Source organism: Mytilus edulis, chromosome 12, assembly GCF_963676685.1.
Source record: "Mytilus edulis chromosome 12, xbMytEdul2.2, whole genome shotgun sequence".
In the NCBI taxonomy this organism is placed as follows: Eukaryota; Metazoa; Mollusca; class Bivalvia; order Mytilida; family Mytilidae; genus Mytilus; species Mytilus edulis.
Window position 1 is genome coordinate 34771181 of NC_092355.1, and position 16650 is coordinate 34787830.

General features: G+C 32.4%; 1 protein-coding gene across 1 annotated transcript in view; it reads right to left on the minus strand.

Moving 5' to 3' along the window:
* Positions 1 to 5750: 5750 nt before the first annotated feature.
* LOC139499546 (heat shock 70 kDa protein 12B-like) overlaps positions 5751 to 16650 on the minus strand; it is a 35514-nt gene continuing 24614 nt past the window's right edge. The window contains exons 2-5 of the mRNA XM_071288269.1: positions 12312 to 12645; positions 10259 to 10477; positions 7259 to 7412; positions 5751 to 6917 (exon numbers count right to left, since the gene is read on the minus strand). Of these exons, the coding sequence (XP_071144370.1) occupies positions 5863 to 6917; positions 7259 to 7412; positions 10259 to 10477; positions 12312 to 12626 (1743 nt within the window). The 5' untranslated portion in view covers positions 12627 to 12645 and the 3' untranslated portion in view covers positions 5751 to 5862. The remainder of the gene's footprint in view (positions 6918 to 7258; positions 7413 to 10258; positions 10478 to 12311; positions 12646 to 16650) is intronic.

Sequence of the window (16650 nt, forward strand, 5' to 3'; positions counted from 1 at the left end):
GATTAAATTTTGTAAATCATTCAATAACCTTCATTTTGTGATTTGTTTTACTCACTCATTATACCTTACGTTTGTATATTTTATCTGAATATACAGGTTACATTTTACTCGTAGTTCGAAGAGATACAGACAAAATCATAGCCAAAAAAAAGAAAACCGACGAAAAGACAAACAATAGTTTACCAAATCTTACATTAAAGATAATGACTAAACAACACCAACCTATACTACAAATAACTATTCAGAAAGGATGAGTAAATCCTGTTTGACAAGAGACAACCAGAATGTTACTCATGGTAAAGACACATTCAGTAACAATCGAGGAAAAGAGGCGAATGATATGTCAAAAATTTAACTCATCAAACAAACGAACAACAACTGACTTGGTAAAGCATTACCTTATGTAGAAACTGAAATGGTGGATTTAGCCTGGTTTTATAGCTAGCTAAACCTCTCATTTGTATGACAATGGCATCAACATTTATTGTGTGAACAAAAAACAGACATAATAGAGGTACACATTTCAGTAATATGGAAACTGTCGTCAACATTGTGTTATAATCCCAATAACTATAAAAACAAAGAAATATGTCAACAAAGAAATACACAAAGGCATATTGACAAAACACATTATTAAGTAAAAACACAAGACAAGAATACAAAAAATTACCAGGATAGCACAATTAACATTGCTGTGAAGCGCGAGGTTTGGCTAGCGACAAAACCAGCTTTTATCCACCATTTTGCCTTAACTGTGTCAGGTCAGGGAGATGGCAGTTGTTATTTAATAGTTCATGTCTATGTATGTTTGATTGCCGTTTGTATTTTGTTGCACCTCAGTGTTCTATTTTTTCGTTGTTTTCCTCTTATAGTTGATCTGTTTTCCCTCAATCGATTTATGGCCTTTGAACAGCAGTATTCTACTGTTGCCTTTATATCTGTGACCGTACCACAAACAACAATGAGAAAAACCTGTATCGTATAGTCAATTTTATCTGTCTAATCATAGTAATTAAAAATGTGACACATTATGTTCTTCACCGACCCTCATTATAAATGTGTATGTACAAACTATTAAGCAGGCTAAAAAAAGAATTATTTATGGTTAAGACATTTTGTACTTCTTTGTTTCATATTTGATTGTTTTTAAGAGATTAAGATGGTAACACAATATTGACTGCGGCTGTCATCCAAGTGAGAGGTTTACCTAGCTTTAAAACCCGGTTTGATCCGCTATATTCTACATTAAAAAAAAGACTGTACCAGGTCAGGAATATGACAGTTGTTGTCCATTCGTTTGATGTGTTTGATCTTTTGATTTTGTCATTTGATTAGCGACTTTCCTCGGAGTTTCGTTTTTTTGTGATTTAATTTTTTTCTTATTGTAATATAAATAAATACATTTATTTTCAAAATTTGCCCAAGATATTGTCTCTTGATCATGATATAAACAAAAACGATGTGGTATAATAGCCAACTTGCGACAAGGGACCAAATGATACAGAAATTAACAACTCTAGGTCACCGTTCGACCTTCAACAATCATGAGCAAAGCCCATACCGCATAGTCAGCTTATAACGACCCCGAAATGACAATGTAAAACAATTCAAACGAGAAAACTAGCTGCCTAATTTATGTACAAAAATTGAACGAAAAACAAATATGTAACACATAAACAAACGCCAACTCTCCTGACTTGGGACAGACACATACATACAGAATAAACCTGGGACAGTGGTGTAACAGTTCAACATAATAACGAACTATAAAAACCAGTTGAAAAAGGCTTAACTCATGAGATGGATGCACATGTACATACTACATAGGGGGTACGTGGCTGGGTACTTGTATATCGTTACAATAAAAAGACACTAAGTACAGACCTGAGAGCAATCACGTTACTGTGTCTAGATAGGCATATGCAAATAGCAAATTAAAGAATAATCGACCGAAACAATTTTGAATAGCCTTGGTGTTTTTTAATAAATGGACGTAATGAATAATAGTGGGAAAAACCGCCACGTTATTTCATTATTTCGTCACTTTGTCTCTGGTAGAGAGTAATTTCATTGGCAAGATTAATAGAAACTATAGCAATTAAAACTGTTTGATTTATTTTTATCTAGTTTACTTCTTAATGAACTAATGTACCGTTCTGATGTAGAAACGTACAGTACCCACTATTGCTGGAATGACATGACGTATTATAAGAGATTTAGCATAAAGCGGGAACAAAAGTATCAATTTAACACTAGTATATGATATGATGAAAAACAAAGTAGATGTACTGCAGTTTATATTTATAATTTTAGTATATCAGTGTCTGTCTTTAAAACAAAGAAATGTAAATTACGCTTTCTACAGTCCTTGAACCAATCGGTTAACAAGAAAGTTACATAGCTACATGATTTGCACTTACTTTTACTAGAGTATTGTAAAAAATTCTAGGAAATATTGTTGGGGAATTTTTACAAGTGAGTGCCTCATTGAATCTGTATTCATATTACCTTCAATAAACCCCCTCTTAGATGGAATGGAGATTGGTTCAGCAAGTATTATGCGTCTTTAGCTATTAAAAGGAAAGGATGTCAACATTAAAAGTGAAAAATAGTTTTGACAATTTCGTAGACTGATTCGATCTACAAAAGCGCATTCTTTTACATGCAAAAACGATGATTTAAATATTTTTCAACCTATGATATGAACAGACCAAGTTAAAATAAAAAAAGCAATTGTTCGCTATCTACATATCTGTATTTATGTTTAAATCGGGTTATATGACCTTCGGAGGTCACGTTGATTGTTAACAAGATGACGTCTAGACTAAAATACACCCCAAAGGTACTTTATATTATCTATTCCATGATTCGTAAATTGTTTATTTTAGACTTCTTATAACTTGGATATACGTTTTAGTATTTTATAAATCAAATACTAGTTTGAGAATTTGAGTCAATAAGTGAAAATAAATTAGATTGTCTTAGTATACTTTTGCAAATTTAACGTGCATCAACAATCCACATGTAATGGTTACTTACGACGACGCAACAAGAGGCTGTATGTCCAATCCTTAACTGTGAGTACGCCAGACGCGCGTTTCGTCCATAAAAGACGTATGAGTGAATTAGTTTGAAAGGCCACATAAAGTACAGTCTTAAAGAGCGTTATCTCGGGTTGTGTATTGTCTACTCTCTGTGTCGAGCAAGGGCATGGTACAAGTGTGATTTTGAAATCCCACTGATACAGTCACTTACTATTTATTTTTTGCTGGATAGTTGTTTCATTTGTAGTCATACCACATCAGTATCATAGGTTTTCACTTTGATAACATATTTGCAACATATCTGCAATGATTCATACGAATTTGCACCAATCATATTAGAACCAATTATTTCCACTTCTGGGCTTCTTGCTTTTGTACTTGAAGGAAAATAGGTCAAGGAAGTCTTTAAACTCACAGAACATCGTATAAACTAAATCAAGATAAAACTGAACTTATCATATTCACACCGAAACATCTGAAGGCAAGTGCAAATCTCCAACTCAAAGTCGGCGATACAGTGATAAGTAGTCTATCCTGCGTGAAAAACCTAGGTGTAAACTTTGATCAACACCTTACGATGGAACGGCAAGTTTCTGCCATACTAAAATCTTGTCATTTTCACATCAGTAACATTGGACGTATTCGCAGCTTTATAACAACATCCGCTTGCAAGATACTAGTGAACAGTCTAGTAACATTCTGACTTGATTATGGGAATATGCTGCTGAACGGTATTAATAATATTAATAATTCTTAATAATAAGACTACGATGAACAGATTACAAAAAGTACAAAATACAGCAGCTCGTCTTATCACCAGGACAAGAAAACATTAACATATTACGCCGATACTTGCCGATTTACATTGGTCACCCGTCCAATACAGACCACAATTCAAAATACTTACTTATGTGTACTGTGCTTTGAATGGCATTGGTCCTGCTTACATTCGGGAACTGGTCAATTTTCACGTACCAAGCCGATCTCTGCGTTCAAGTTCAACTAAACTACTTACCGTTCCAAAACTGCGGACAAGGACGTACGGTGAAAAACAATTCGATTGAGCAGCGACATCTCTTTGGAATAATCTCCCGAACAGTTTAAGACAATGCAAGTCATTAGAGTGTTTTAAATCTAAGCTAAAACCCATTTCTATCGCATTGTTTTTTTTAATCAGACTTTTTCCTTTCTCTTTTACGGTTTTTCTTACTAGTTCATGTAGTTTTGTATAAGCTTTTAATGCATTTTGTTTGTATACCTCTTTTAGGATTTGTGCTTGTTTGGCATGCTTTTAACCTAGATTGATATTTATTTTTTAATTTGTTGTTTAACAATGTGTTTTTGTATCGACCTTTTATATTATGGTAGGCATTTTTGTTTTATATTTTGTGTTAGTACTTGAATCTAACACAGTGTATGTTTTATGTTTTTGTCTTTGATTCGTTTTAATTACCATGCTGAATGTACAGCGCCTAAGAGTAATTTTTATTTTTTATATAGGGCGCTTTATAAATTTTCATTATTATTATTATTATTATTATTATTATTATTATTATTATTATTATTATTATTATTATTATTATTATTATTAGAAAAAGATGTGTGAGTATTATTGTGCTCACAGTTCCCTATTACAATCTGTATCATAGCCGTGCCCCCCCCCCCACACCACCACCATTACCAGAAATAAGATATATAAACAATATATACCTACAATGAAATTATAACAATAACATGAATAATAGCCAACTCCACGGTCAATTTAAAAAGGGGAAGTCCATGTAAACTGACAAAATCAAATACTTTTAACTACCTAAACGAGTGGAAAACAACTATCATATTCCTGACTTCGCACAGCAATTTACCGAAGAAAATAGTATGTCAAACCTTGTCGATTAGATATATTTTATCTCCAACCTACATGACATATGTTTACGATCCTGTTATATTGACAAAACTGAGTGATTAACAACCCAAACAGGCAACATAGGTTAATATGAAAATAATTTGGACCCAACAGGCAAAACTAAACACTTAACTGAAATCACATATCTAGGTTTTTAAAGCTCCAAATGTATTCATTCTAATTTCTTTGGAAAACCCGGTCAGTTTAAAAAAAAAATAGTATTAATCACCTTTATTGTGTGAATGTATTATATATCTTTTACTGTTTTCGTATATGTTTGTCGCAAATAAAGTTATGCGAAAGTCAATGTTTTTGGTTTAATCGCTTGAAAGTACATAAACCTATTTGGTAAAAACACTTCTCAGAAGAAGTGACTAATAGTATTATTCATCGTTATTAGGAGAATGGTACAATGAGTAATAATTGATGTGTGGTCCTTTCATGTGAAGTTGTCATTTAAGTGTTATATTTAACATTGCCATGAAAGTGGGAGGGTTTGCTAGCTATAGCCACAGTCATACTTTTAAACCAACCATTTTTTCTTAAAATGTCAATTCTTATCTTAAAGTTCGTTTCTGTGTGTGTTGCATTGTCGTCTGTTTTATGTTGCACTTTGGTATTTCTGTTGTGTCGTAACGGTTGTTTTCCTCCTATATTTGACGTCTCTCCCTCAGTTTAAGTTTGTAACCCGGATTTGTTTTCTCTCAATCGATTTATGACTTTCGAACAGCGGTATACTACTGTTGCCTTCATTTATTGTATTCAATACTGAAAAAAAACAGCATTATCCTGTTTATAAGAAATTTTATGTAATTTATATATAGATATGGATCATTTGAGTCTGATATAAAGATTAGTTTATCTAATGTTATGTATAAACATACAAAAGTACTTCTGTCTTTTCCTGACACTCTAGATCAGATCCAAGACAGTTTCACATTTTGTTTCAGATTGAACGTCGTAAGCTGTTACTTTGAGTTCAGTGAGACCAAAAATAAGGCTGACACGCAAACTACGGATTTCTTCTGAGGGATCGGGGATGTTAATTGTGAAGCAACCCAACTCTGTGCAGCCTTCTTCGTCTGTGTATTTTGGACATTCACTTGTTGATTGAAATACCGTAAATTTAACATTCTTCTGGAATGCCTTAGTGGTTTTGTGTCCTCCTGTTATCTGAGAACCTAATTCTACCACTGATCCAACCTTCACATATAGTTTAAAAATGTTTTTGCACTTTTCCTTTCCATCTATAATAGTACGCCGAGCAAGCTCATGAACTTCTCGATCAAAAAGGTCATTGACACGAATCCCATATGTATATCTGACAATTCGGGATGCAATGTACTCAGGTTTGTGTCCAAATAGCACAGCCCCTTTCAAAACGGCTAATCCAGCGTCTTCTGGCACTATAACGCGCTTTTCTGGAAACCTTGCTTTTATGATTTCTTGAACTATTTTACACTCGGAGAAACCGCCAACTAAAAGAAGTACCGAAACATCGCTAGATTTTACTCCAGCTAAAGCGTTAGCAATTAGTTGTATGATTTTGTCTGCTGCCTGTTTAAAGAGATCAGTAATCAGGTCTGTATCAACACGCATTTTGTCGTACCGAATGACGATTCGATCTTTATATGGAGTCGTCTCAATAACTCCTGCGAAATCCTTACCCAAATGAGTTTTGCATATATCATCGAGAGCTGCTCTTGGGAAGGACATTGTAACCTTCCCTTGTGTTTTTTCATCTATCGTTCTTTTGACAGCTTCTAATTCTCTAAAGATATCCAGATGGGCAGATGGGTCTGCTCTTTTTAACGCACTTAAATTTGCATCTCCGAGAAGTTTGACGAAGATTTCATAAAAGGATTTATCTACCGATGTACCACCACAGTCCCCACCGGAAGCTCGACATACCTCCCTTAGTTGGCCTTGGCATATTTTAGCATGAACCGTTATATCTGCAGTTCCACCTTAAATTGAAATGAAATATATTCATAAAAGTTTTAAAATAAAATCCTTATAGATACCAGGCTTTTATACGCCTGACAAGCGTTTAAAAATCTAAAAATCTCTCAAACGTTATAAGGCCAAACGGAGTACAAAATTTTTGAACATAAAGGATCAAAGATTCGAGCATATTTTTTTTTAAATATAAACACAGGTAATCTATTCCTAGGTTAGAAAATCCTAAATATTTCAAACAATTAAAAATTTTACAATCTGACTTTTTGGAGAACATTGACACGATTTGTAATTCGATGCAAAATATTGTAAATCATTCACCTACATCTGGGTAAATTAAAACGCATACCTCCATTATCTACTACCATGTAATTTGTCCCATCCTCAGTCATTGAGAAACCTTTTTCTGCACCTTGAAGTTTTTTTATTGGTAGGTACTGGCAGTAAATAGAAGCGGCCTCTGGCTCTAGTGCAATCAATAGTTGGTTGTCTTTTATTCCAGCCTGCAAAAAAATCAGTTTAATCAATACGTTTATATCGCCTGAATTACAATGTTATATAACGATATTATGTATGCTGAACAGATATATCATGTTAAGGAGGGGTATTTGCGAAAAATACCAGTCGAAAGAATGTTAAATTTCACGAGCCGTAAGGCGAGGGAAATTCATTCTCAAGTCTGGTATTTTTCGCAAATACCCCTCAAGAACATGATATATCTGTTTAATTACACCGAATGTTAATGTACTAAAACGCATTGATGATCGTTACGTTACAAGCGTCCAGTCGGATAGAGTATATTTTGGCAAATACCACGGCATAGAGGGTAAAAAAGGCATATCCTTTTAACAAATACCCCGACGGCGTTAAAAATGAACGATATCATTTGATAACAGTAAATTTGTGAAAAATACACTGGCTATCAACCAATCAAAACCCCAGATTCTTACATAAGGTGTAATTATGCATATGACGGACGAGTAAGAGCTAGAAATAATAAAGTAAAACGACGTCGATTGTATTTGTCTGTGTAATCTCAACTCAATATTGAGACGTTTTAAATATTTTACAAAATAAAAAGTGACATTAACAATGGGGAATTGGAAAACAATGTCTAACGTCACAATAACGTTTGAAGTTATTATACTGTCTCTTAATCATTGACATTGTCATCCTTATTGGGACTTCGGCATAATTAAGATCATCCCGTTTATAGGTTAGATAATACGTGCTCCTGTTATATATTTCCAATGAACACAAAAGTCGGAGAACGTGTATGGCACGCCGTTTTTATATTTATTCAAATTTGAAGATATCTTATTTATTTAACAAGATATCTTATTAAGTATTAAGATATCTTTAATTTTTATAAGATATCTTATTTAATTTGAAAGTAAATAAGATATCTTATTTAATTTGAAAGTAAATAAGATATCTCTATTAGTTTATAAGATATCTCTATTAGTTTATAATATATCTCTATAAGTTAATAAGATATCTCTATTAATTAATAAGATATCTTATAAAGTATATAAGATATCTTACTTCTTTATAAAGATATCTTTTAAATACATACTTTATAAGATATCTTATTAATTAATAGAGATATCTTATAAACTAATAGAGATATCTTATTAACTTGTGGAGGTATCTTATATATTAAATAAGATATCTTTATAACCAGTTAAACAAGATATCTCTATAAGTTAATAAGATATCTCTAAAAGTTTATAAGATATCTCTATTAGTTTATAAGATATCTCTATAAGTTAATAAGATATCTCTATAAGTTAATAAGATATCTCTAAAAGTTTATAAGATATCTCTATTAGTTTATAAGATACCTCTATAAGTTAATAAGATATCTCTATTAATTAATACGATATCTTATAAAGTATATAAGATATCTTACTTCTTTATAAAGATATCTTTTAAATACATACTTTATAAGATATCTTATTAATTAATAGAGATATCTTATAAACTAATTGAGATATCTTATTAACTTATGGAGATATCTTATTAAGTAAATAAGATATCTCTATTATTAACTATATAAAAGATATCTTATATAGTTAATAAGATATCTTATAAAGTTAATAAGATATCTTATAAAGTTAATAAGATATCTTATAAATTAATAGAGATATCTTATATTTTAAATAAGATATCTTATATATTTAATAAGATATCTTTATAAACATTTTAATAAGATATCTTATTTAATATATAAGATATCTTATTTTATATAAGATATCTTATTTTATATAAGATATCTTATTTAATATATAAGATATCTTATTTAATAAATCAGATATCTCAATTAATATATAAGATATCTCATTTTGTTATTAAGATATCTCAATTAGTTTATAAGATATCTTATTTAACTAAATAAGATATCTCGAAATTGAATAAATATAATAACGGCGTGCCATAGTTACGTTTCAACTGATGAATTATGAGTGTCTCCACCAAATTTTATCAAGTCCATTTTTTATTTATCAAACCTAACTCCACACTTGATTTGGTTACTGTAATAGATGAAATGAAAAAAGTTAAAAGCTTAACATGCCAGATTATTTCATATTTTGTTCACATTGAAAGAATTACTGGTATTCCTAGAGAAATTAACATATTTAAAAAAAAAATGACTAATGAAAAGACTTACTGACAAGGGAATATATTTAAGGTGATATGGGTGTCTTTCGCCATCTTGGATTGTAAAAATCAGAGAACCTTAGGTCCACACTTTCAATCAAGTTACCAAAATTTGATACAGGAATGCAGATGTGATTTTCATTTAAAAGAACATATGTAATTGATTATAACTTATAAATATTAATATTTGTACAAGTGTAGATTATTTTAAATTGATTATTATTTTTTTTTAAATTGGCATCTTAAGGGGTCTTAAATGGTGCGTTTCCTGAAGGAATCTACATGGATTTTTTCTATTTTTCGCATAATGATGTTTAATCCTGTTTAATCCATACAAATGTGTCATTTTGTCAAAACCTGTAGCTTGAGAAAATGCGCGGTGATCTTTCATTTTTATTATATTTTTGAACATATATATCAATAAAAACTACAGTTTGGCAAAGTATGAACACATTCTATCATTTTTAATTTAGACAACCATACCACCTTAAACCCGTTAAAGTGAATAGTTGAGCTCATCATGGGTATCCGGCCTAAGGCAGCAACGAATAAAAACTTTAAAAAGATGATATTAAGTTGTTTATTTTACAATGACTACCATACAGATTTATTATGTATTAACATAAATTTTAGACAAATGCATTTGTATATCAAAATATCAAAAATAATATGTTTTTCAAATCCCTACCGTTTCAGCACTTTTTCTCATGAACTGTTTAGCCGCATCAGACCAAATAGCTGGCACTGTCAGGACCCATCGAATTTCCTTCTTTTCTATTTCTATCCCTCTTTGATCGAAGATACCAAACAAATGCTGCATTAATGCTTTGATAGATAACGCAAAGACCTTCATCGCTGTGACCGATTTCCCCGTCACGTCTTCCATTATCATTTCCCCCTTGATCTTCTGAAATTATACTTATCATTTTATTCGCAAAAAGACATGTTAACTCATGATTATCATGATGATATATGAAATATTCATAAATAGTTTTGTCACTTAAATCAAAAGCCAAGTGTGTTACCTTTGAATTTATAATTATATATATCTGATAAAGATTATTAAAGCAAAGGGACATTCAAACTCGACAATACCATGGCAAAAAAAAAAACCAAAAGACAACAGTATACAAAACACAACAGAGAAACTTATGACCGTGCAATGTTAACCCCACCAAAAACCGCAATACATCTCAGGTGTTCTACCGTATATCTATCGTAAGCGGTAGTTTGGTTTAAGTCTAACAACATAATGGTTTCATCAATGATTCATTTACGATATCCGAAATTAATGTCATGAAAACATAAGAACACCGTTCCCTAGGGTTGACGGAATGGATCTAGCTCGTAAGTCTTATTAAGTGCCTTTTGATGATAGTTTGTATCTCTGGTTGCCTCATGAGTGGCTGTGTGTTTAAACGCCAACAAAGGTGTGCCAGTGAATTCAAGATCAGCATCGTAACAATTTTATCGACGAAACAAGAATGTGTCCCTAATAAACGGATTCCCAGTCCGCACTATCATTTTCTATGTTCAGTGGACCGTGAAAAGGGTGTAAGAACTCTAATTTGGCATTACAATTAGAAAGACAATATCATATGGAACATGTGTAATAAGTTTCAAGTTGATTGGACTTCAACTTCATCAAAAACTACCTCGACCAAAAACTTTAACATGAAGCGGGACAGACGGACGAACGGATAACGAATGAACGGACGGACGGACGCACAGACCAGAAAACATAATGCCCAGAAATGGGGCATAAACAGCAAATAAGTTTGACAGTTTAATATCCGAGGACGAACTTGGCGGAGAACTTTGTTGTTTTTCCCATTATATGTTTTCTTAGTTTAAATAACTATTTGTAGTCGTTTTACACTTTCGCAATTTTAGTAGAGCTGTTAGTTTCCTTGTCAATATACAAGTTCACAGTTCTACAAATTTCCTTAAAGATTCGTCGATGGACTTTTAACCTCCAATCCCGCAATTTTCTTTCTGCTTTAATATCATTTGATTAATTATTTATCATTCTCTATTAAATTTTTTTAAAGTAGGAATGACTTTTGTGTGACGGCAAAACGAGGGCGGGGTTAAACATATTTTGTGAGATCTCAACCCTCCCTTTTACATCTACACTGTAGCCAATGTTGGGTATTCAAACACACAGAAACACGTACAGTAAAACTTAAGTTTAGAAGAAATCAAGTCCAATGTGAGAGTATATTACTAATAGTGCACAATGGTTATTTAAAATAAAAGGATTATCAAGCTCCACCAACTGTACATTGTTTGTTTTTTTTTTAATTTTGATATGCAATCAAATGATGCCCAAAATCTGGATAGAGTTTTTATAATAAAATAGTGCAATAATGGGCAAAGGGTACGTGAAAAAAGGACTAGAATAATACAGAATATAGAATGTTAAAATATAAGTAACAGATACAAGAGATAATAATGAGCAAAAATGATATGAATGAATAAAAATTACAGACCCTCGTTAATGTTCAGTGCAATATTTTTTTACTACAATCAATATATATATAACGCACTTGACAAAATCAAAAAGTCCTTATATATGTATATGAAAGTAAAAAGCAGTTTAAATGTATGATATATAATACTAAATCTTTCAAATTTTCTTCACGCGTTTAAGTTGCTTATATTATCATAAACTATTTAAATTGTTTTGAAAACTATTATGGTTTATGGACGTTTTGTTTGTATTCTTTATCATATCTTACTTGATTTTTATAGAGCTGCATTTTAAATCGTTGGAAAAACAGGTATTTGTTTTGTTCACGATCCATGACAATGTCAGTATATCTATTTTCTGCCTCGTACCCAAATGATACCAGTTCTTCGTTGTCATCTAAAAGTAAACATGTAGGTGTCTTCAATGAAAAGTGTCTTTGGCTTCCAGCATTCCAAGCCTGATTTGAAATAATTTTCAGTGGCTCTTTTTTGAAGTCGTCTCTTGATGAAAAGGCATAGCCAGAATATGTTGTACCGAAGTCTATCGCCACTACAAACCAGTAGTCATCCGATAATGTCGACATTTCTATGCAACTCTTTGATCTGAAAAAGGAGAGACGGATTAATCATACTCAGTTCCATTGTAATAATTCATGAATAAAATATGGAAGCGCATATGGTACACCCCTTGTAAAGTTATTTTGTTGCTAGTAAGTCGGAATTATTAGTTATGTTGTGTGTTATAAGCTGGAATCTAATCATCAAGTGGAGTCAACTTGTCGGAATGATGAAGAAATAATTGCATTACAATGTCGACTTGCTAATATAGATGTAATGACATAGTAACAAGAAGTCGACATGATGAATTCAACTTGTTAATTGATTGTTTATTTGAAGATGAGGTAAAACCACATGACTATTTTGGAAAAACATAGGTCTACTTTTAAATCGATTTCCATATTTCGTTTGTTTAATGTGCTTCGGTTGTGCGAGTTATTTTGAATGAAAAGGGGGAACGGCAGTCAAATATCAGAAAAAAGTACTAAAAAATAACAATATTTCGGACATAAGGGGGATATACCCCACCATTCAGTCAGACCGTTTATTTTCCTTAGTTATCACTGAGACTACTAAAGTAGTCTGAGACTACTATAGTAGTCTCAGGTTATCAAATGAAATCATTATAATGATAACTCCGTGAAGGATTCAACGGAACCTTCTGTTGTATAAGATTGCTGCTGGCAGTGTAAAATTTTTATGTAAAAGTCAATTGTTTTGTAACATACAAGATTTGAAAATAAAAAATATTTCTGTAGTGCTTTATTTTGATCTATTACACCAAAGCTTCTACAAAAAATTAACATTATTTTTAATCTTGTATGATCTCAAATATTAACTTCTATAACAATTCATGGGGATTTACAAAACAGTTTTACTTTTTGCAAAACAAAATGTGTCCTGATCTCTAGTATCTATGTAGAATCGCAGTGAATTATATCGAAGGAAGCGCACGGGGAGAGATCCGCTAGCTAAATAAAATAAGAAGATCAGCAAAACCTTTACCGCATAGTAAGCTATGAAAGAATCCGAAATGACATGTCAAACTACAAAGGCGGGAAACCTAACAATATAATGACGAAGACGCCGACGCCCCTACTCAATAGAGTTGTAAGATGTGGTGTGATAGCCAATGAGACAACTAGCTACCAGAGTTTAAATGCAGAGGATGTCAGCAGTCATAGGCAGTCGTACGGCCTTTAACAAATCGTATAGTCGGCTATAAAAGACCACCACGTGAAAATGTGAAACAATTCTAATGAAAAATGTATCGGTCTTAATTATAACAAAACAATTTACAAAAAAACAAATATGAAACATTTGAACCAAAGGCAACAATTGAATTACAGGCTCTTAACTTGTGACTGGCATATGAAGAATGTGGCGGAGTTAAACATGTCTGTGAGCGCTCAACCCTAACTCAAACCTGGGATCGCCGTGTCACAGCACAATAAAAACCATAAAAAAACAGTTGCAGCTGGATAACTCAATAGATCGATATTACTGGTCAATATAAATTCATCAAAATCCGGCGAAAATCTCGAAGAAAGCGCTGATCCTGCTCAACGTAAGTCGCCTGTTGTGTTATATTACAAACCCAGTGGTTTGGTCGAATGCGGAAGGAATTATGGTTACGACAATTGGAACATATATTATCCGTTGTTTCCCTGTAATTGAGTGCATGTGAGATGATTAAAAGTGTTTCATTTGTTGACAATAACGTACTAGTCATTTGATTTGTGTCGAGCCTGTGACATTAATGTCACGGACATGAGACAAAGCAAATTTTTATTCAGTTCTCGGTATCAATGGCGTCGGCGTATTCGTGTTTTAGATTGTTATGTTTCTCATTTTTTTCACATTTATCATTTCGGGATCGTGCAAAGCTTACTATGCGGTAGTTTTCTTTTTCATTGTTAAAGAACATAAAGTGACATATCGCTGTTTACTTCTCAGTGATTTGGTATGTTTTGGAGAGATGTCTTATTGGCTATCATACGGTACCATATCTTCTTATTTTTATAGAACTTAGTATAAAGAAAGAAGACGTGGTATAATTGCCAATGAGATAAATCTCCATAAGAGACCAAATGACACAGTAATTTACAATTATAGGTTACCGTACGGCTTTCAACAATGAGCAAAGCCCATACTGGCTAGTCCACTATAAAAGACCCCGAAATGATAAATGAAAACAATTCAAACGAGAAAACTAACGAACTTATTAATGAACAAAAAGTGAACGAAAAACAAAAATGTATCGAACGACAACCACTGAATAACAGGCTCCTGACAGTGGACAGGCACATACATATAGAATGTGACGGGGTTAAACATGTTAGCGGGATCCTAACCCTCTCCTAACCAGGGACAGTGGTGTAACATTACAACATAAGAATGAACTTTAAAAATCAATTGAAAAAAAACTCATCAGATGGATGCAAATAGAAATAATACACAGAGTGGACATGGCCGGGAACTTGTATATCTCAACAACAAAAAGACACGAAGAAAAATTCTGAGAGTTTTGTTTTGCATTTAATAAAACTTTTCTGTCCTGATTAATGTGTAAATCTCCATTTATGTTATTAACCGTGTATCGTTGTATAGGAGTTTATCTTTTAGATCAAGATAAACCATCTACAGAAAAAATCTATTTTTAAATCTTGTATATTACAGCAAAAATGAACTGTTTAGAGTCAACAGCAATCTCAGCCGAGACAGAGGGTTCCGTTGAATCCTTCACGAATTTAGTATAGTACTGATTCCATTTGAGAACTAAGGAAATTAAACTGCCTCACTAAATGGTGGGTGTATATCCCCCTTATGTCCGAATTATTGTTATTTTAGGTACTTTTTTCAGATATTTGACTGCCGTTCCCCCTTTTCATACAAAATAACTCGCACAACCGAATCATTAAACAAACGAAATATGGAAATCGATTTAAAAAAAGAGACCTGGTTTTTTTTTCAAAATAGGCACGTGGTTTTACCTCATCTTTAAATAAACACTAGAACACACCCGTGATATCGCGGGTCCGTGACTGAATTAAAGTATATAACTATGCGCAAGCCTTATTTTAGTATTACTTTTTATCTTATAAAGTCATGCCGATTATAAGATGCACAGTTTTCTCTGCTTTCAAATCTTTCTGTTTGAACCCGTCGAACTGGAACTTATCAATTATTGTAAGTATTTTTTAATCAACAGCATTGTCCTATGTTAGTTATAAATAAAGTTGAATTCTTTGATTCACTGTTTTATGACAAGCCCGCTAACAAATTGAAAACGGTTCCTATATACACCTTATTTTTAGTCCAGATTTTTAGTATTCGTATTGTTATCTTAGAAAGTCTTACTGATTAAAATACTACAATAGGTAACAATTTGACAATGATTGAATTTAGTAGTGTCAACCCTGTGATTATGATCAGTGTATATAGCATAATCCTAAATACACCGTTTGGTGGTGCACCTGTTAGATGCGGAACGTACAGATAAGGTAATAGGTAACAGGTGAATATACTTTTGGTATCGGTATCGGACCTGACCCGGAACTTCTTAATTATTGGCAATATTAATTACGTGGAAAACAAAAGGGCCTGGAGTGGTGTAATTTTTAATCTACACCTTTGTACTATATTAGTTATATATAAAGCTGAATTCTTTGATTCGTCGTTTTTACGTGATGACGGCTGACAAATTGGACCTCGTAATTTTAGTATTATAGAAGTTGTCGACTTAATCAATTAACAAGTTGAATTCATCATGTCGACATCTTATTACTATGTCATTACATTTATATTAGCAAGACGACATTGTAATGCAATTATTTCTTCTTCATTCCGACAAGTTGACTCCACTTGATGATTAGATTCCAGCTTATAACACAACATAACTAATAATTCCGACTTATTAGCAACAAAATAACTTCACAAGGGGTGTACCATATGCGCTTCCATAATAAAGGGAAAAATATTGTAATAAAATTGAGAATGAAAACGGGGGAATGTGTCATTTATATGAAACAACAACCCGACCAAAGAGCA